The sequence below is a fragment of the Salmo salar genome, chromosome 22 (assembly GCF_965601325.2).
Source record: "Salmo salar chromosome 22, fSalSal1, whole genome shotgun sequence".
NCBI classification, from domain to species: domain Eukaryota; kingdom Metazoa; phylum Chordata; class Actinopteri; order Salmoniformes; family Salmonidae; genus Salmo; species Salmo salar.
This window is the reverse complement of record NC_138312.1, coordinates 60,373,692-60,395,000: the sequence shown is the minus strand read 5'-3', so window position 1 is coordinate 60,395,000 and position 21,309 is coordinate 60,373,692. Positions and strand designations below refer to the sequence as shown.

At 46.4% G+C, this 21,309-nt stretch overlaps 1 protein-coding gene across 1 annotated transcript in view; it reads left to right on the top strand.

Moving 5' to 3' along the window:
* The window catches only part of atg7 (ATG7 autophagy related 7 homolog (S. cerevisiae)), a 124,223-nt gene that overhangs the window by 8,469 nt on the left and 94,445 nt on the right, over nt 1-21,309 (top strand). Inside the window, 5 exon segments of the mRNA NM_001165320.1 lie at nt 5,243-5,331; nt 6,876-7,003; nt 8,574-8,664; nt 8,757-8,901; nt 15,122-15,280. Of these exon segments, the coding sequence (NP_001158792.1) occupies nt 5,243-5,331; nt 6,876-7,003; nt 8,574-8,664; nt 8,757-8,901; nt 15,122-15,280 (612 nt within the window).

The following is a 21,309-nucleotide window of genomic DNA, read 5'->3' as shown; positions in this document are numbered from 1 at the left end:
GCAGTGTCTTCTTTGTGACAACTCTCGATATGGAAACGCATTAGACTTTTCATTTTTTTCTTTTAGACTTTTATTCAAAACGTGAAAATCTGAAGCTAAAAAGTACATTTTTGTTTTCGCTACGTTATCACTCACTGATTCTGATCTGTGATGGTGGGAAAACGCCACTGGTTTGCATATTTTTCTTTATGCTCTTTGTTAAACATTTTTTATCGCCATTTGGATGGAAACCTTGCTATTGCGGTACAATACACATACAGTTTTAACATGTCAGTGGACAAAAAAACAAAAGCTATGCCGATTTTTAAGAATGGTAACAGCGGAAAAATAAATTGCTGGTTTATTACCGACGGTTAGGGTTAATTGCCTTCATCAGCCTCAATTATGGCTCAGTAGCCTTGTCATGCTGATATGAATGGCCTATGTTAGAGGTTAAAATGCATTACTAGACTGCTTCTTTACAGATCTCAATAAGGCCATGGGGTCCATGGGCTGGGGACAGAGTACCCGAATAAGACCTTATTCAGACCTACAGGTAACTGCCGAAATAAAGGAAACACACTAACATTATATAAAGTGTTTTAACGAGCCAGAACAGCTTCAGTGCGCCTTGGCATAGCCTCGATTCTAGAAGAGTCTGGAACTCCTATTGGAGGGATGTGATACCATTCTTCCACCAGAAATTCCATCGTTTGGTGTTTTTGTTGACGGTGGTGGAAACCGCTGTCTCAGGCGCCGCTCCAGAATCTCCCGTAAGTGTTCAATAGGGTTGTGATCTGGTGACTGAGACGACCACCGTGGGTATATGGTTTACATGGTTTTACACGCTCATCACACCATTCAGTGACCACTCGTTCCCTGTGGATGGGGGCGTTGGCGTCCTGAAAGAGACCACTCCCATCAGGATAGAAATGATTCACCATAGGTTGAAGGTGATCGCCCAGAATGGCTTTGTATTTTCTGGCGTTTTACCTTTTGCCTGACGACTCACCATGAACTTTAATTCCCCGGCTCTATCGATCGCTGCGTACATTCAGTCTGAGACTGCTGTCCTAGCCAAGCCGTTTGTGTGACTTTCGAAATGAGGGGCGTTGTACAAAACATATTCATCAGCGATTTTTGAATCACCAATCAAAGTTGATAACGTCATCATGTAGCGCCTCTGGCCCAACCAATCGGTTTCTGGGACCAATCACAACGGTCAGAATGTGTTCGCATTCTACAAATTGCCAGGAAGGGAGGCAAATCCAGATACATGGTGGAGAATAAACGTCAGTTGGCCAGAGCGATGTGGATGGGTAGCCAGGCTAGTTTACCTTGACCTCTAAGGGGTTGAGTGGGTAGCCAGGCTAGTTTACCTTGCCCTCTAAGGGGTTGAGTGGGTAGCCAGGCTAGTTTACCTTGACCTCTAAGGGGTTGAGTGGGTAGCCAGGCTAGTTTACCTTGACCTCTAAGGGGTTGAGTGGGTAGCCAGGCTAGTTTACCTTGACCTCTAAGGGGTTGAGTGGGTAGCCAGGCCAGTTTACCTTGACCTCCTAAGGGGTTGAGTGGGTAGCCAGGCTAGTTTACCTTGACCTCTAAGGGGTTGAGTGGGTAGCCAGGCTAGTTTACCTTGACCTCTAAGGGGTTGAGTGGGTAGCCAGGCTAGTTTACCTTTTTTTATGTTATTTTTATTTCACCTTTATTTAACCAGGTAGGCTAGTTGAGAACAAGTTCTCATTTGCAACTGCGACCTGGCCAAGATAAAGCATAGCAATTCGACACATACAACAACACAGAGTTACACATGGAATAAACAAAACATACAGTCAATAATACAGTAGAAAAAGTCTATATACAGTGAGGGCAAATGAGGTAAGATAAGGGAGTTAAGGCAATAAATAGGCCAGGGTGGTGAAGTAATTACAATATAGCAATAAAACACTGGAATGGTAGATGTGCAGAAGATGAATGTGCAAGTAGAGATACTGGGGTGCAAAGGAGCAAGATAAATAAATAAATACAGTATGGGGATGAGGTAGATAGATGGGCTGTTTACAGATGGGCTATGTGCAGTGATCTGTGAGCTGCTCTGACAGCTGGTGCTTAAAGCTAGTGAGGGAGATATGAGTCTCCAGCTTCATTTATTTTTGCAGTTCGTTCCAGTCATTGGCAGCAGAGAACTGGAAGGAAAGACGACCAAAGGAGGAATTGGCTTTGGGGGTGACCAGTGAGCTATACCTGCTGGAGCGCGTGCTACGGGTGGGTGCTGCTATGGTGACCAGTGAGCTGAGATAAGGCGGGGCTTTACCTACCAGAGACTTGTAGATGACCTGGAGCCAGTGGGTTTGGCGACGAGTATGAAGCGAGGGCCAACCAACGAGAGCGTACAGGTCGCAGTGGTGGGTAGTGTATGGGGCTTTGGTGACAAAACGGATGGCACTGTGATAGACTGCATCCAATTTGTTGATTAGAGTGTTGGAGGCCAGTTTTACGAGGGTATGTTTGGCAGCATGAGTGAAGGATGCTTTGTTGCGAAATAGGAAGCCAATTCTAGATTTAATTTTGGATTGGAGATGTTTGATGTGAGTCTGGAAGGAGAGTTTACAGTCTAACCAGACACCTAGGTATTAGTAGTTGTCCACATATTCTAAGTCAGAACCGTCCAGAGTAGTGATGCTAGTCGGGCGGGCAGATGCGGGCAGCAAACGGTTGAAGAGCATGCATTTAGTTTTACTTGCGTTTAAGAGCAGTTGGAGTCCACAGAAGGAGAGTTGTATGGCATTGAAGCTCGTCTGGAGGTTAGTTAACACAGTGTCCAAAGTAGGGGCCAGAAGTATACAGAATGGTGTCGTCTGTGTAGAGGTGGATCAGAGAATCACCAGCAGCAAGAGCAACATCATTGATGTATACAGAGAAGAACGTCGTCCCGAGAATTGAACCCTGTGGCACCCCCATAGAGACTGCCAGAGGTCCGGACAACAGGCCCTCCGATTTGACACACTGAACTCTATCAGAGAAGTAGTTGGTAAACCAGGCGAGGCAGTCATTTGAGAAACCAAGGCTGTCGAGTCTGCCAATATGAATGTGGTGATTGACAGAGTCGAAAGCCTTGGCCAGGTCGACAAATACGGCTGCACAGTAATATCTCTTATCGATGGCGGTTATGATATTGTTTAGGACCTTGAGCGTGGCTGAGGTGCACCCATGACCAGCTCTGAAACCAGATTGCATAGCGGAGAAGGTGCGGTGGGATTCGAAATGGTCGGTAATCTGTTTGTTATCTTGGCTTTCGAAGACCTTAGAAACACAGGGTAGAATAGATATAGCTCTGTAACAGTTTGGGTCTAGAGTGTCTCCCCCTTTGAAGAGGGGGATGACCGCGGCAGCTTTCCAATCTTTGGGGATCTCGGACGATACGAAAGAGAGGTTGAACAGGCTAGTAATAGGGGTTGCAACAATTTGGACTGATCATTTTAGAAAGAGAGGGTCCAGATTGTCTAGCCCGGCTGATTTGTAGGGGTCCAGATTTTGCAGCTCTTTCAGCACATCAGCTATCTGGATTTGGGTGAAGGAGAAATGGTGGGGGCTTGGGCGGGTTGCTGTGGAGGGTGCCGGGCAGTTGACCGGGGTAGGGGTAGCCAGGTGGAAAGCATGGCCAGCCTTAGCGAAATGCTTATTGAAATTCTCAATTATAGTGGATTCAGCCTCAGTGCAGTGGGCAGCTGGGAGGAGGTGCTCTTATTCTCCATCTACTTTACAGTGTCCCAGAACGTTTTTGAGTTTGTACTACAGGATGCAAATTTCTGTTTGAAAAAGCTAGCCTTAGCTTTCCTAACTGCCTGTGTATATTTGTTCCTAACTTCCTTAAAAAGTTGCATATCACGGGGGCTATTCGATGCTAGTGCAGAACGCCACAGGATGTTTTTGTGCTGGTCAAGGGCAGACAGGTCTGGAGTGAGCTAAGGACTATATCTAGTTTACCTTTCCCTCTAAGGGGTTGAGTGGGTAGCCAGGCTAGTTTACCATGCCCTCTAAGGGGTTGAGTGGGTAGCCAGGCTAGTTTACCATGTCCTCTAAGGGGTTGAGTGGGTAGCCAGGCTAGTTTACCATGCCTCTAAGGGGTTGAGTGGGTAGCCAGGCTAGTTTACCATGCCTCTAAGGGGTTGAGTGGGTAGCCAGGCTAGTTTACCATGCCTCTAAGGGGTTGAGTGGGTAGCCAGGCTAGTTTACCATGCCTCTAAGGGGTTGAGTGGGTAGCCAGGCTAGTTTACCATGCCTCTAAGGGGTTGAGTGGATAGCCAGGCTAGTTTACCTTGCCCTCTAAGGGGTTGAGTGGGTAGCCAGGCTAGTTTACCATGTCCTCTAAGGGGTTGAGTGGGTAGCCAGGCTAGTTTACCTTGCCCTCTAAGGGGTTGAGTGGGTAGCCAGGCTAGTTTACCTTGACCTCTAAGGGGTTGAGTGGGTAGCCAGGCTAGTTTACCTTGCCCTCTAAGGGGTTGAGTGCGTCGCCAGGCTAGTTTACCTTGCCCTCTAAGGGGTTGAGTGGGTAGCCAGGCTAGTTTACCTTGCCCTCTAAGGGGTTGAGTGGGTAGCCAGGCTAGTGGACCTAATCCATGCCCTCTAAGGGGTTGAGTGGGTAGCCAGGCTAGTGGACCTAATCCATGCCCTCTAAGGGGTTGAGTGGGTAGCCAGGCTAGTGGACCTAATCCATGCCCTCTAAGGGGTTGAGTGGGTAGCCAGGCTAGTGGACCTAATCCATGCCCTCTAAGGGGTTGAGTGGGTAGCCAGGCTAGTGGACCTAATCCATGCCCTCTAAGGGGTTGAGTGGGTAGCCAGGCTAGTGGACCTAATCCATGCCAGGAAAATGCACCCCACACCACAAGAGGTACCAGAACCCTCATTTACTCTTTTTTCCTTTATTTTTTTTTAGCATTTACCTGTACGTACTCCTCTTTGCTCACTATGGAGTAAGACTGGAATATCAATATGCTGATAAGGATGTCCTATATTGGTGGTTCGATTTAATGGCACAATAAACATTACACTGTGCGTGTGTTTATTTTTATTTTTTTTTACATGTCCTGCCTTTGCACTTTACTTCCTGGTTCATTCAGGTAAGGTCTCTATGAAGTCACTGATGTTTCTTGGCACAATCCACAATCCTCTTGTGTAAAGTCTCCTTTTAGAAAAGCGTTATTTTGGCCTCAATGAGACTTCCTGGTTTAAAGGTTAGTTCAAATATGCTTTGTTAATGTTGCAGGTAACCGTGGGTGTGTATGACCCTTGCACTCTGCCCCAACATCCAGGATGGCCTCTGAGGAACCTGCTGTTTCTCCTAGCCAGCAAATGGTAAATAACGAAAGTCCCAAACATAACATCATCAATCACATCCCACACTACCGGGAGGGGATGAGTTCACCTCCCTTCGCTGTATATTCCACTAGTTATAACTGGACTAACAGGTTATTATAGAATACATCCCTCCCCTGTATATTCCACTAGTTATAACTGGACTAACAGGTTATTATAGAATACATCCCTCCCCTGTATATTCCACTAGTTATAACTGGACTAACAGGTTATTATAGAATACATCCCTCCCCTGTATATTCCACTAGTTATAACTGGACTAACAGGTTATTATAGAATACATCCCTCCCCTGTATATTCCACTAGTTATAACTGGACTAACAGGTTATTGTAGAATACATCCCTCCCCTGTATATTCCACTAGTTATAACTGGACTAACAGGTTATTATAGAATACATCCCTCCCCTGTATATTCCACTAGTTATAACTGGACTAACAGGTTATTATAGAATACATCCCTCCCCTGTATATTCCACTAGTTATAACTGGACTAACAGGTTATTGTAGAATACATCCCTCCCCTGTATATTCCACTAGTTATAACTGGACTAACAGGTTATTATAGAATACATCCCTCCCCTGTATATTCCACTAGTTATAACTGGACTAACAGGTTATTATAGAATACATCCCTCCCCTGTATATTCCACTAGTTATAACTGGACTAACAGGTTATTATAGAATACATCCCTCCCCTGTATATTCCACTAGTTATAACTGGACTAACAGGTTATTGTAGAATACATCCCTCCCCTGTATATTCCACTAGTTATAACTGGACTAACATGTTATTATACATCCCTCCCCTGTATATTCCACTAGTTATAACTGGACTAACAGGTTATTATAGAATACATCCCTCCCCTGTATATTCCACTAGTTATAACTAACTAACAGGCTATTCTAGTCAGTTTATATGTGTCTAATATTAGATAGTCTTGGAATTGGAATCTGCTGTTTATAACCAACGAATGGTAAATCCCCTCACTAGCTTACATAAAGTGATACCGGCAAGCATAGTGTGATTTGATCTTCTACCAGGAAGGGATGAGCACCAATCCTCCTCTATATTCCAGTACACCTCTCTCTTCCTTTCCTGTGCATGACTAAGCTGTTAGCAATAACTATTATTGTAAATTGTTTATATTCGCTAGATAAAGCTTGGCTGGAGGGGTAAGTCATGAGGTATGTTCCTACACGGCGTTTTGACCTGTACAGCGTGTCAAGCTAACGTAAACACTATGATACGGAGCTAGCTACGCGTTAGCATCTCTCTCTCTCTGTGTGTGTGTGTGTGTTTGTGTGCCCATCAAAGTGGTGTTGGCAATGATCTTGGATACGTCTTAACTTGTACATGTAGTATTTTAAACGTGTGTGTGTGTGTGTGTGTGTGTGTGTGTGTGTGTGTGTGTGTGTGTGTGTGTGTGTGTGGTGTGTGTGTGTGTGTGTGTGTGTGTGTGTGTGTGTGTGTGTGTGTGTGTGTGTGTGTGTGTGTGTGTGTGTGTGTGTGTGTGTGTACCAGGGGCTCCCAAATAGATGTGATGGAGGTGATGTGTTTCAGAGACAGGACTCTTCAGGGTAGTAGGAACATTCAGCACAGCATCGTGTTCCAGGTCAAACTGCCGGTCCCTGAGCAGTCTGTCAATGCAGGTAAACACACACACACACATCTCACCGTTCCTGCTCTGCAGAGCCACGGGGCTGAGAAAACACACAAAGCCTGGCCTTTTTATCTGGAGGACAGGAGCGAGGGGTGGGGAGATGGGAGCGAGGGGTGGGGAGACGGGAGCGAGGGGTGGGGAGACGGGAGCGAGGGGTGGGGAGACGGGAGCGAGGGGTGGGGAGACGGGAGCGAGGGGTGGGGAGACGGGAGCGAGGGGTGGGGAGACGGGAGCGAGGGGTGGGGAGACGGGAGCGAGGGGTGAGGAGACCGAGATGAGGGATGAGGAAAGGGAGATGAGAGCGAGGGAGGGGTAGACCGAGGGATGAGGAGACGAGAGCGAGGTATGGGGAGAGGGAGGCGAGAGCGAGGGGTGGGGAGAGGGAGGCGAGAGCGAGGGGTGGGGAGAGGGAGGCGAGAGCGAGGGGTGGGGAGAGGGAGGCGAGAGCGAGGGGTGGGGAGAGGGAGGCGAGAGCGAGGGGTGGGGAGAGGGAGGCGAGAGCGAGGGGTGGGGAGAGGGAGGCGAGAGCGAGGGGTGGGGAGAGGGAGGCGAGAGCGAGGGGTGGGGAGAGGGAGGCGAGAGCGAGGGGTGGGGAGAGGGAGGCGAGAGCGAGGGGTGGGGAGAGGGAGGCGAGAGCGAGGGGTGGGGAGAGGGAGGCGAGAGCGAGGGGTGGGGAGAGGGAGGCGAGGGGTGGGGAGAGGGAGACGAGAGCGAGGGAGGCGAGAGGGAGACGATGGGGAGAGGGAGACGAGAGCGAGGGATGGGGAGACGAGAGCGGGGGAGAGGGAGACGAGAGCGAGGGGTGGGGAGAGGGAGGCGAGAGCGAGGGGTGGGGAGAGGGAGGCGAGAGCGAGGGGTGGGGAGAGGAGGGCGAGAGCGAGGGGTGGGGAGAGGGAGGCGAGAGCGAGGGGTGGGGAGAGGAGGGCGAGAGCGAGGGGTGGGGAGAGGAGGGCGAGAGCGAGGGGTGGGGAGAGGAGGGCGAGAGCGAGGGGTGGGGAGAGGAGGGCGAGAGCGAGGGGTGGGGAGAGGAGGGCGAGAGCGAGGGGTGGGGAGAGGGGGGCGAGAGCGAGGGGTGGGGAGAGGGAGGCGAGAGCGAGGGGTGGGGAGAGGAGGGCGAGAGCGAGGGATGGGGAGAGGGAGGCGAGAGCGAGGGATGGGGAGAGGGAGGCGGGGGAGAGAGGGATTTAAATGTTAATGCAGAGACCACCACCTCTCCCCTGGTGGGGTTTGATCGGCTCAAGATCCCAAACAGTGGCCTTATTCCCATCTTTATATAGTACACTACTGTTGACCAAGGCTTTATGGGCCCTCCTCAAAAGTAGAGCTCTACAGTGCCTTCAGAAAGTATTGAACACCAAACTGTTCCTGGATGGTTGGGAGAAGTTGCTCTCGGAGGATGTGTTGGTACCATTCTTTATTCATGGCTGTGTTCTTAGGCAAAATTGTGAGTGAGCCCACTCCCTTGGCTGAGAATGTCATTATCAACACTCCTAATCAATAGTATACTCTAATCAATACTCAATGTCATTATCAACAGTCTTTGCTTTCTGTTCCCTCAGTGTGTCCAAAGAATGTAGGATGGGAGAAGAACCCTAAGGGAGCAATGGGACCCCGGATGGTCAACCTCAGTGAATGTATGGACCCAAAGAGGTACAATAAATCAACCAATCAAAGGGTACATCGTGAGTCTTATCTCTATGTGCGTCCGGTGTCTATCTAACGTTCTTTATCTAACACACCAGACTGGCGGAGTCATCAGTGGATCTCAACCTGAGGTTGATGCGTTGGAGGCTGGTGCCTTCTCTGGATCTGGACAAAGTGACTTCTACTAAATGTCTGCTGTTGGGGGCTGGTACACTGGGTTGCAACGTAGCCAGGACTCTAATGGTGAGGACCTGCGATGTTTAGATTACATAATGGAATATATCCTGTATACCTTCTGACCAGGTCAAATACAACATGTCAATATACTTCAACATGCTGAGCTCCTGGTAGGTTTTACATAAGGTCATGGGAACATGGAGAATATATATATATATATATTTATTTATTTATTTATTTATTTATTTTGATATTTGCATTTCAGTCATATAGCAGACACTCATCTAGCGACACTTACTGTACATGCAGAGAGAGACTATATATAACATGTAGAGAGACTATATATAACATGTAGAGAGACTATATATAACATGTAGAGAGAGACTATATATAACATGTAGAGAGACTATATATATATAACATGTAGAGAGACTATATATAACATGTAGAGAGAGACTATATATAACATGTGGAGAGACTATATATAACATGTAGAGAGACTATATATAACATGTAGAGAGACTATATATAACATGTAGAGAGACTATATATAACATGTAGAGAGACTATATATAACATGTAGAGAGACTATATATAACATGTAGAGAGACTATATATAACATGTAGAGAGACTATATATAACATGTAGAGAGACTATATATAACATGTAGAGAGACTATATATAACATGTAGAGAGACTATATAACATGTAGAGAGACTATATATATATATAACATGTAGAGAGACTATATATAACATGTAGAGAGACTATATATAACTTGTAGAGAGACTATATAACATGTAGAGAGACTATATATAACATGTAGAGAGACTATATATAACTTGTAGAGAGAGACTATATATAACATGCAGAGAGACTATATATATAACATGTAGAGAGACTATATATAACATGTAGAGAGACTATATATAACTTGTAGAGAGAGACTATATATAACATGTAGAGAGACTATATATAACATGTAGAGAGACTATATATAACATGTAGAGAGAGACTATATATAACATGTAGAGAGACTATATATAACATGTAGAGAGACTATATATAACTTGTAGAGAGACTATATAACATGTAGAGAGACTATATATAACATGTAGAGAGAGACTATATATAACATGTAGAGAGACTATATATAACATGTAGAGAGACTATATATAACATGTAGAGAGACTATATATATATATATAACATGTAGAGAGACTATATATAACATGTAGAGAGACTATATAACATGTAGAGAGACTATATATATAACATGTAGAGAGACTATATATAACTTGTAGAGAGACTATATAACATGTAGAGAGACTATATATAACATGTAGAGAGAGACTATATATAACATGCAGAGAGACTATATATAACTTGTAGAGAGAGACTATATATAACATGTAGAGAGACTATATATAACATGTAGAGAGACTATATATAACATGTAGAGAGACTATATATAACATGTAGAGAGAGACTATATATAACTTGTAGAGAGAGACTATATATAACATGTAGAGAGACTATATATAACATGTAGAGAGACTATATATAACATGTAGAGAGACTATATATAACATGTAGAGAGACTATATATAACATGTAGAGAGACTATATATAACATGTAGAGAGACTATATATAACTTGTAGAGAGAGACTATATATAACTTGTAGAGAGACTATATATAACATGTAGAGAGACTATATATAACATGTAGAGAGACTATATATAACTTGTAGAGAGAGACTATATATAACTTGTAGAGAGAGACTATATATAACTTGTAGAGAGAGACTATATATAACATGTAGAGAGACTATATATAACATGTAGAGAGACTATATATAACATGTAGAGAGAGACTATATATAACATGTAGAGAGAGACTATATATAACATGTAGAGAGAGACTATATATATATATATAACATGTAGAGAGAGACTATATATAACATGTAGAGAGACTATATAACATGTAGAGAGACTATATATAACATGTAGAGAGACTATATATAACATGTAGAGAGACTATATATAACATGTAGAGAGAGACTATATATAACATGTAGAGAGAGACTATATATAACATGTAGAGAGACTATATATATATATATATAACATGTAGAGAGAGACTATATATAACATGTAGAGAGACTATATATATATATATATATATAACATGTAGAGAGAGACTATATATAACATGTAGAGAGACTATATAACATGTAGAGAGACTATATATATATATATATATATATATATATATATATATATATATATATATATAACATGTAGAGAGAGACTATATATAACATGTAGAGAGACTATATATATATATATAACATGTAGAGAGACTATATATAACATGTAGAGAGACTATATATATATATATATTAACATGTAGAGAGACTATATATAACATGTAGAGAGACTATATATATATATATATATATATATATATATATAACATGTAGAGAGACTATATATAACATGTAGAGAGACTATATATAACATGTAGAGAGAGACTATATATAACATGTAGAGAGAGACTATATATAACATGTAGAGAGAGACTATATATAACATGTAGAGAGACTATATATAACATGTAGAGAGACTATATATAACATGTAGAGAGAGACTATATATAACATGTAGAGAGAGACTATATATATATACACAACTGGTCATACATTTTAGAACACCTACTCATTTCAGGGTTTTTCTTTATTTTTACTATTTTCTACATTGTAGAATAATAGTGAAGAGATCAAAACTATGAAATAACACACATGGAATCATGTAGTAACCAAAAAAGTGTTAAACAAATCAAAATATATTTTACATTCTTCAAAGTAGCCACCCTTTGCCTTGACAGCTTTGCACACTCTGGCATTCTCTTAACCAGCTTCATGAGGTAGTCACCTGGAATGTGTTTCAATTAACAGGTGTACCTTCTTAAAAGTTAATTTGTGGAATGTATTTCCTTCTTAATGCGTTTGAGCCCAATCAGTTGTGTTGTGACAAGGTAGGGGTGGTATACAGAAGATAGCCCTATTTGGTAAAAGACCAAGTCCATATTATGGCAAGAACAGCTCAAATAAGCAAAGAGAAACGACAGTCCATTATTACTTTAAGACATGAAGGTCAGTGAAGTGGAGTCGCAAAGTGGAGTCCATCAAGCGCTATGATGAAACTGTCTCTCATGTCCTGGTGTTGGTGAGAGTCTCCCCTTTCCATAGAGGGGTCATAATAGGCCAAACCGTTGGATTGCTACAGACACATCTCTTGTTTAAATTGATGGATTTTTGATGGGGATTTTTTTTTAATTATGCTGATTTAGATTGACCTAACTGTTAATTAGATTTTCACGGGGGTGCGACCATTATAGGTCAAGGGTTAACATCACAAACAGCAAAACAGTTAGCAAATATGTATATGTTGTTGTGTTCTGCAGGGCTGGGGGAGTGAGATGGCATCTTGTTGTTGTGTTCTACAGGGCTGGGGGAGTGAGATGGCATCTTGTTGTTGTGTTCTGCAGGGCTGGGGGAGTGAGATGGCATCTTGTTGTTGTGTTCTGCAGGGCTGGGGAGTGAGATGGCATCTTGTTGTTGTGCTCTGCAGGGCTGGGGAGTGAGATGGCATCTTGTTGTTGTGTTCTGCAGGGCTGGGGGAGTGAGATGGCATCTTGTTGTTGTGTTCTGCAGGGCTGGGGAGTGAGATGGCATCTTGTTGTTGTGCTCTGCAGGGCTGGGGAGTGAGATGGCATCTTGTTGTTGTGTTGTTGTGCTCTGCAGGGCTGGGGGAGTGAGATGGCATCTTGTTGTTGTGTTCTACAGGGCTGGGGAGTGAGATGGCATCTTGTTGTTGTGTTCTACAGGGCTGGGGGAGTGAGATGGCATCTTGTTGTTGTGCTCTGCAGGGCTGGGGAGTGAGATGGCATCTTGTTGTTGTGCTCTGCAGGGCTGGGGAGTGAGATGGCATCTTGTTGTTGTGTTCTGCAGGGCTGGGGGAGTGAGATGGCATCTTGTTGTTGTGTTCTGCAGGGCTGGGGAGTGAGATGGCATCTTGTTGTTGTGCTCTGCAGGGCTGGGGGAGTGAGATGGCATCTTGTTGTTGTGTTCTGCAGGGCTGGGGAGTGAGATGGCATCTTGTTGTGTTGTTGTGTTCTGCAGGGCTGGGGAGTGAGATGGCATCTTGTTGTTGTGCTCTGCAGGGCTGGGGGAGTGAGATGGCATCTTGTAGTTGTGTTCTGCAGGGCTGGGGAGTGAGATGGCATCTTGTTGTTGTGTTCTGCAGGGCTGGGGAGTGAGATGGCATCTTGTTGTTGTGTTGTTGTGCTCTGCAGGGCTGGGGGAGTGAGATGGCATCTTGTTGTTGTGTTCTACAGGGCTGGGGAGTGAGATGGCATCTTGTTGTTGTGTTCTACAGGGCTGGGGAGTGAGATGGCATCTTGTTGTTGTGTTCTACAGGGCTGGGGAGTGAGATGGCATCTTGTTGTTGTGCTCTACAGGGCTGGGGAGTGAGATGGCATCTTGTTGTTGTGTTCTGCAGGGCTGGGGGAGTGAGATGGCATCTTGTTGTTGTGTTCTACAGGGCTGGGGAGTGAGATGGCATCTTGTTGTTGTGTTGTTGTGCTCTGCAGGGCTGGGGGAGTGAGATGGCATCTTGTTGTTGTGTTCTACAGGGCTGGGGGAGTGAGATGGCATCTTGTTGTTGTGTTCTACAGGGCTGGGGAGTGAGATGGCATCTTGTTGTTGTGTTGTTGTGCTCTACAGGGCTGGGGAGTGAGATGGCATCTTGTTGTTGTGTTCTACAGGCCTGGGGAGTGAGATGGCATCTTGTTGTTGTGTTCTACAGGGCTGGGGAGTGAGATGGCATCTTGTTGTTGTGTTCTGCAGGGCTGGGGGAGTGAGATGGCATCTTGTTGTGTTCTACAGGGCTGGGGAGTGAGATGGCATCTTGTTGTTGTGTTGTTGTGCTCTACAGGGCTGGGGAGTGAGATGGCATCTTGTTGTTGTGTTCTACAGGCCTGGGGAGTGAGATGGCATCTTGTTGTTGTGTTCTACAGGGCTGGGGAGTGAGATGGCATCTTGTTGTTGTGTTCTACAGGGCTGGGGAGTGAGACGGCATCTTGTTGTTGTGTTCTACAGGGCTGGGGGAGTGAGATGGCATCTTGTTGTTGTGTTCTGCAGGGCTGGGGAGTGAGATGGCATCTTGTTGTTGTGTTCTGCAGGGCTGGGGGAGTGAGATGGCATCTTGTTGTTGTGCTCTGCAGGGCTCGGGGAGTGAGATGGCATCTTGTTGTTGTGTTCTGCAGGGCTGGGGAGTGAGATGGCATCTTGTTGTTGTGCTCTGCAGGGCTCGGGGAGTGAGATGGCATCTTGTTGTTGTGTTCTGCAGGGCTCGGGGAGTGAGATGGCATCTTGTTGTTGTGTTCTGCAGGGCTCGGGGAGTGAGATGGCATCTTGTTGTTGTGTTCTGCAGGGCTGGGGAGTGAGATGGCATCTTGTAGTTGTGTTGTTGTGCTCTACAGGGCTGGGGAGTGAGATGGCATCTTGTTGTTGTGTTCTGCAGGGCTGGGGAGTGAGATGGCATCTTGTTGTGTTCTACAGGGCTGGGGAGTGAGATGGCATCTTGTTGTTGTGTTGTTGTGCTCTACAGGGCTGGGGAGTGAGATGGCATCTTGTTGTTGTGTTCTACAGGGCTGGGGAGTGAGATGGCATCTTGTTGTTGTGTTCTACAGGGCTGGGGAGTGAGATGGCATCTTGTTGTTGTGTTGGGCTCGCAGGGCTGGGGAGTGAGATGGCATCTTGTTGTGTTGTTGTGTTCTGCAGGGCTGGAGGAGTGAGATGGCATCTTGTTGTTGTGTTCTGCAGGGCTGGGGAGTGAGATGGCATCTTGTAGTTGTGTTGGGCTACAGGGCTGGGGGAGTGAGATGGCATCTTGTTGTTGTGTTGGGCTACAGGGCTGGGGGAGTGAGATGGCATCTTGTTGTTGTGTTCTACAGGGCTGGGGAGTGAGATGGCATCTTGTTGTTGTGTTCTACAGGGCTGGGGAGTGAGATGGCATCTTGTTGTGTTGTTGTGTTCTGCAGGGCTGGAGGAGTGAGATGGCATCTTGTTGTTGTGTTCTGCAGGGCTGGGGGAGTGAGATGGCATCTTGTAGTTGTGTTCTACAGGGCTGGGGGAGTGAGATGGCATCTTGTTGTTGTGTTCTACAGGGCTGGGGAGTGAGATGGTTACTTGTTGACGTGTTGTTGTGTTCTACAGGGCTGGGGAGTGAGACACATCACGTTTGTGGACAACGCTAAGATCTCTTACTCCAACCCAGTGAGACAGCCACTGTATGAGTTTGAAGACTGTCTGGGAGGAGGCAAGTCCAAGGCCCTCGCTGCCGTTGACAGACTGGGCAAGATCTTCCCTGGAGTGGTGAGTTCCTGACCTCTTAACCCATAACCCCTAACCCTGGCCTCCAAACCCAACTCTAAACCTCTGTCTCAATAACACCACTTACACTAACCCTGTCATGGTGAGGCGCTTGCACTACAGTCAGCACACAGCTTCAGCCTTCTCTTTCTGCTTGGGGCCCGTCGCACACGCTCAGCCCCGCGGGGCCACAGCAGCCCGCTTCAGTCTTCTCTTTCTGCTTGGGGTCCACAGTCAGCACACAGCTTCAGTCTTCTCTTTCTGCTTGGGGTCCACAGTCAGCACACAGGCGGTCTCCCGCGGGGCCACGTCGCCCGCTTCGTCTTCTCTCGCTTGGGGTCCACAGTCAGCACACAGGCGGTCTCCCGCGGGGCCACGCGCCCGGTCGTCTCTCTTTCTGCTTGGGGTCCACAGTCAGCACACAGCTTCAGTCTTCTCTTTCTGCTTGGGGTCCACAGTCAGCACACAGCCGTCTCCCGCGGGGTCCCGTCGCCCGCTCGTCTTCTCTCGCTTGGGGTCCACAGTCAGCACACAGCCGGTCTCCCGCGGGGCCACGTCGCCCGCTTCGGTCTTCTCTCGCTTGGGGTCCACAGTCAGCACACAGGTTCGGTCTTCTCTTTCTGCTTGGGGTCCACAGTCAGCACACAGGTTCGGTCTTCTCTTTCTGCTTGGGGTCCACAGTCAGCACACAGGTTCGGTCTTCTCTTTCTGCTTGGGGTCCACAGTCAGCACACAGCTTCGGTCTTCTCTTTCTGCTTGGGGTCCACAGTCAGCTTCGGGGCTTTGTGTGAGCCAGCCCTACAAATAAATCAGTTGCACTGCACACAGTTTTCATGGGCCTTGTTTCCTGTGCACCTGCCCACTTGACATTTGTCTCGTTTTTCCCGAGTGGGGAAGAGGGAGAGCAGGATGCGCGGTTGCCTCCTTGGTTGCCTCCTTGGCTGCCGCCTCCTTGGCTGCCTCCTTGGCTGCCTCCTTGGCTGCCTCCTTGGCTGCCTCCTTGGTTGCCTCCTTGGTTGCCTCCTTGGTTGCCTCCTTGGCCGCCTCCTTGGCTGCCTCCTTGGCTGCCTCCTTGGCTGCCTCCTTGGCTGCCGCCTCCTTGGTTGCCTCCTTGGTTGCCTCCTTGGCCGCCTCCTTGGCCGCCTCCTTGCTGCTCCTTGCTGCCTCCTGGTGCCTCCTTGGCCGCCTCCTTGGCTGCCTCCTTGGTTGCCTCCTTGGCTGCCTCCTTGGCTGCCTCCTTGGCTGCCTCCTTGGTTGCCTCCTTGGCTGCCTCCTTGGTTGCCTCCTTGGCTGCCTCCTTGGTTGCCTCCTTGGCCGCCTCCTTGGCCGCCTCCTTGGCTGCCTCCTTGGCTGCCTCCTTGGCTGCCTCCTTGGCTGCCTCCTTGGCTGCCTCCTTGGTTGCCTCCTTGGCTGCCTCCTTGGTTGCCTCCTTGGCTGCCTCCTTGGCTGCCGCCTCCTTGGTTGCCTCCTTGGCCGCCTCCTTGGCCGCCTCCTTGGTTGCCTCCTTGGCCGCCTCCTTGGTTGCCTCCTTGGTTGCCTCCTTGGTTGCCTCCTTGGTTGCCTCCTTGGCCGCCTCCTTGGCTGCCTCCTTATTTCTTTGCGTTCAGGTGGTTCTCATGAAGCTCATATGCCAAATTCATGATGATAAAGTCTCCCGCTGACTGTCTCGTACAACACGTGCGCGTTGATAGCAGCCATGTCGAGGCACGTTGTAAACACAGCAACAGGCCAGCGGTGAGTACCTCCCTTTTACAGAGTCCGAGCCGTTCATCATAAAATAATTACACCGCCCACAATTCTTCATCATCATTACACTATTGTTCTAAATTCAATCATCCTCATTATTCAGATCATTCAAATTCAATTATCATATGATATCTGTTTTCTATTGCTCATTCACTCGTTAACGATATTCATCCAGTGAGGAGAGAGACTCATTAGCGCCTGGTGTCTTTTTAATTTTTTTTATTTATCCTTTATTTATCTAGGCAAGTCAGTTAAGAACAAATTCCTATTTACATTGACGGCCTACTGGGGAACTGCCTTGTTCAGGGGGCAGAATGACAGATTTTTACCTTGTCAGCTTGGGGATTCGATCTAGCAACCTTTCGGTTACTGGCCCAACGCTCTAACCACTATGTTACCTGCTGGTTACTGGCCCAACGCTCTCACCACTAGGTTACCTGCTGGTTACTGGCCCAACGCTCTAACCACTAGGCTACCTGCTGGTTACTGGCCCAACGCTCTAACCACTAGGTTACCTGCTGGTTACTGGCCCAACGCTCTAACCACTAGGTTACCTGCTGGTTACTGGCCCAACGCTCTAACCACTAGGCTACCTGCTGGTTACTGGCCCAGCGCTCTAACCACTAGGTTACCTGCTGGTTACTAGTCCAACGCTCTAACCACTAGGCTACCTGCTGGTTACTGGCCCAACGCTCTAACCATTAGGCTACCTGCTGGTTACTGGCCCAACGCTCTAACCACTAGGTTACCTGCCGTCTTGACCCCTTATGTTGCTGATAGAAACAGGATCTATATACTTTTTTTGTTTGTGATTTTAAAGTTCAGACTGATCAATGTAACATTTTAATATTCTAGAAAGGTCATGGAAGGAGGAGGGTGTTGCTATTTTTGGGGGCAGATTGTAAATAAAAACAAAACTCAAACGTCCGTGGCCGTATGGCGCTTCTTGTGTTAACTGGTTCAATGGGATGACGGCAAACTACACATTTTGTTTTATACTGAATGAAAATATGAGAGCAACATGCAACAATTTCAAAGATTTTCTGAGTTACAGTTCACATAAGGAAATCAGATCATTAAAATGTATCTAATCTATGGATTTCACATGACTGGGAATAGATACCTTTTTTAATGATCTGATTTAAATAAATAATCAAAAAAAGAAAGGGGTGTGGATTAGGAAATCGGTATCTGGTGTGACCAACATTTAGCCTCATGCAGCGCGACACATCTCCTTCACATAGAGTTGATCAGGCTGTTGATTGTGGACTGTAGAATGTTGTCCCACTCTTCTTCAATGGCTCTGCAAAGTCAAATCAAATGTTATTAGTCACATGCGCCCGAATACAACAGGTGTAGACCTTACAGTGAAATGCTTATTTATGAGCCCCTAAGCAACAATGCAGTTAAAAAAAAAAAAAACGGATAAGAATAAGAGATAAAAGTAACAAGTAATTAAAGAGCAGCAGTAAAAAATAACAATATATACAGGGGGGTGCCGGTACAGAGTCAATGTGCAGTGGCACCGGTTGTTCAGGTAGTATGTATCCTGTGATCCTGTGTTGAGGATCAGTGTGGCGGATGTGTTGTTACCTACTCTTACCACCTGGGGGCAGTCCGTCAGGAAGTCCAGGATCCAGTTGCAGTGGGAGGTGTTTAGTCCCAGGGTCCTTAGCTTAGTGATGAGCTTTGAGGGCACTATTGTGTTGAACGCTGAGCTGTTGTCAATGAATAGCATTCTCACATAGGTGTTCCTTTTGTCCAGGTGGGAAAAGGGCAGTGTGGAGTGCAATAGAGACGGCATCATCTGTGGATCTGTTGTGGCGGTATGCAAATTGGAGTGGGTCTAGGATTTCTTGGATGATGGTGTTGATGTGAGCCATGACCAGTCTTTCAAAGCACTTCATGGCTACAGATGTGAGTGCTATGGGTTGGTAGTCATTTAGGCAGGTTACCTTAGTGTTCTTGGGCACAGGGACTATGGTGGTCTGCTTAAAACATGTTGGTATTACAGACTCGGACAGGGGGAGGTTGAAAATGTCAGAGAAGACACATGCCAGTTGCCAGCATGCTCGCAGTACACGTCCTGGTAATCCGTCTGGCCCTGCGGCCTTGTGAATGTTGACCTGTTTAAAGGTCTTACTCACATCAGCTGCGGAGAGTGTGATCACACAGTCTTCCGGAACAGCTGGTGCTCTCATGCATGTTTCAGTGTTATTTGCGTCGATTTGAGCGCAGAAGTAGTTTGTGTTACTGGTCAGCTCTCGGCTGTGCTTCCCTTCGTAGTGTGTAATGGTTTGCAAGCCCTGCCACATCCTTCGAGCGTCAGAGTCGGTGTAGTACGATTCGATCTTAGTCCTGTATTGATGCTTTGCCTGTTTGATGGTTCGTCGGAGAGCATAGCGGGATTTCTTATAAGCTTCCGGGTTAGAGTCCCGCTCCTTGAAAGCAGCAGCTCTAGCCTTTAGCTCAGTGCGAATGTTGCCTGTAATCCATGGCTTCTGGTTGGGGTATGTACGTACGGTCACTGTGGGGACGACGGAGAAAGAACGACGCAGCAGTATAAATAATGTCCGTAGGGGTAGTAGCAGGGGGGGAGCAGCAGGAGAAAGAATGTCCGTAGAGTGAGTTAAGACATGAAGTGTTGTTGCTAGGTAACACGCTGAGATTCATGGGGAGATGCTGCCAAGGGAACCGATTGGCTAAAATTAAATGATGACAAATCCTTTACTCAGTAGGTCAGTCCCATATAATTCTATTGTCACTCCCACTAAGGCCAGTTTAGAATGGTTGATGTCCCAGGTTTATATGCGCTGTGTGCAATTTCTTCTCTCCAGACCAGAAACGCAGGCATACGGTGATCCCAACGTCATCAATTATGCGCACACACACACACACACACACACACACACACACACACACACACACACACACACACACACACACACACACACAAATGATTCCATCATGACCAGAACACAAACAGGCCACCAGTCCGCCAGTCTCTCCCAGCCCCCTCTCATCACCGCTGAGAGCAGAGGACACACACACACACACACACACACACACACACACACACACACACACACACACACACACACACACACACACACACACACACACACACACATTAGATGAGGATGTGACTGGTGATTAGGACACCATCATTAGAACATTACAACACCCACTCAGATGGAATCTGCTTTGTGTTAAAGGTTCCTACAGATGGAATCTGCTTTGTGTTAAAGGTTCCTACAGATGGAATCTGCTTTGTGTTTAAAGGCTCCTACAGATGGAATCTGCTTTGTGTTTAAAGGCTCCTACAGATGGAATCTGCTTTGTGTTAAAGGTTCCTACAGATGGAATCTGCTTTGTGGTTAAAGGCTCCTACAGATGGAATCTGCTTTGTGTTAAAGGCTCCTACAGATGGAATCTGCTTTGTGTTTAAAGGCTCCTACAGATGGAATCTGCTTTGTGGTTAAAGGCTCCTACAGATGGAATCTGCTTTGTGTTAAAGGCTCCTACAGATGGAATCTGCTTTGTGTTAAAGGCTCCTACAGATGGAATCTGCTTTGTGTTAAAGGCTCCTGCAGATGGAATCTGCTTTGTGGTTAAAGGCTCCTACAGATGGAATCTGCTTTGTGTTAAAGGCTCCTGCAGATGGAATCTGCTTTGTGTTAAAGTTTCCTACAGATGGAATCTGCTTTGTGTTAAAGGTTCCTACAGATGGAATCTGCTTTGTGTTGAAGGCTCCTACAGATGGAATCTGCTTTGTGTTTAAAGGCTCCTACAGATGGAATCTGCTTTGTGGTTAAAGGCTCCTGCAGATGGAATCTGCTTTGTGTTTAAAGGCTCCTACAGATGGAATCTGCTTTGTGGTTAAAGGCTCCTGCAGATGGAATCTGCTTTGTGTTAAAGGTTCCTACAGATGGAATCTGCTTTGTGTTTAAAGGCTCCTACAGATGGAATCTGCTTTGTGGTTAAAGGCTCCTGCAGATGGAATCTGCTTTGTGTTAAAGGCTCCTACAGATGGAATCTGCTTTGTGTTAACTTCTAAAAGTCTAAGCCTTTGGGGGGGAGGGGACCTTTTGGTATTCCAATTTTAATTTTAATTTGTCCTTTACTTCTATAGCCCATGTAAACGCATTGAATAACACATTCATAAATGGCATAAAAAGACAGTAACAAAATAAATCAGGTTTTGAAGTGTCGGTCCTGTATACAACTGACCCCGTTGGGTCGACTGGCTGTTGTTCGACCAAGATTAGTTTTTTTTAGCCGAGCAG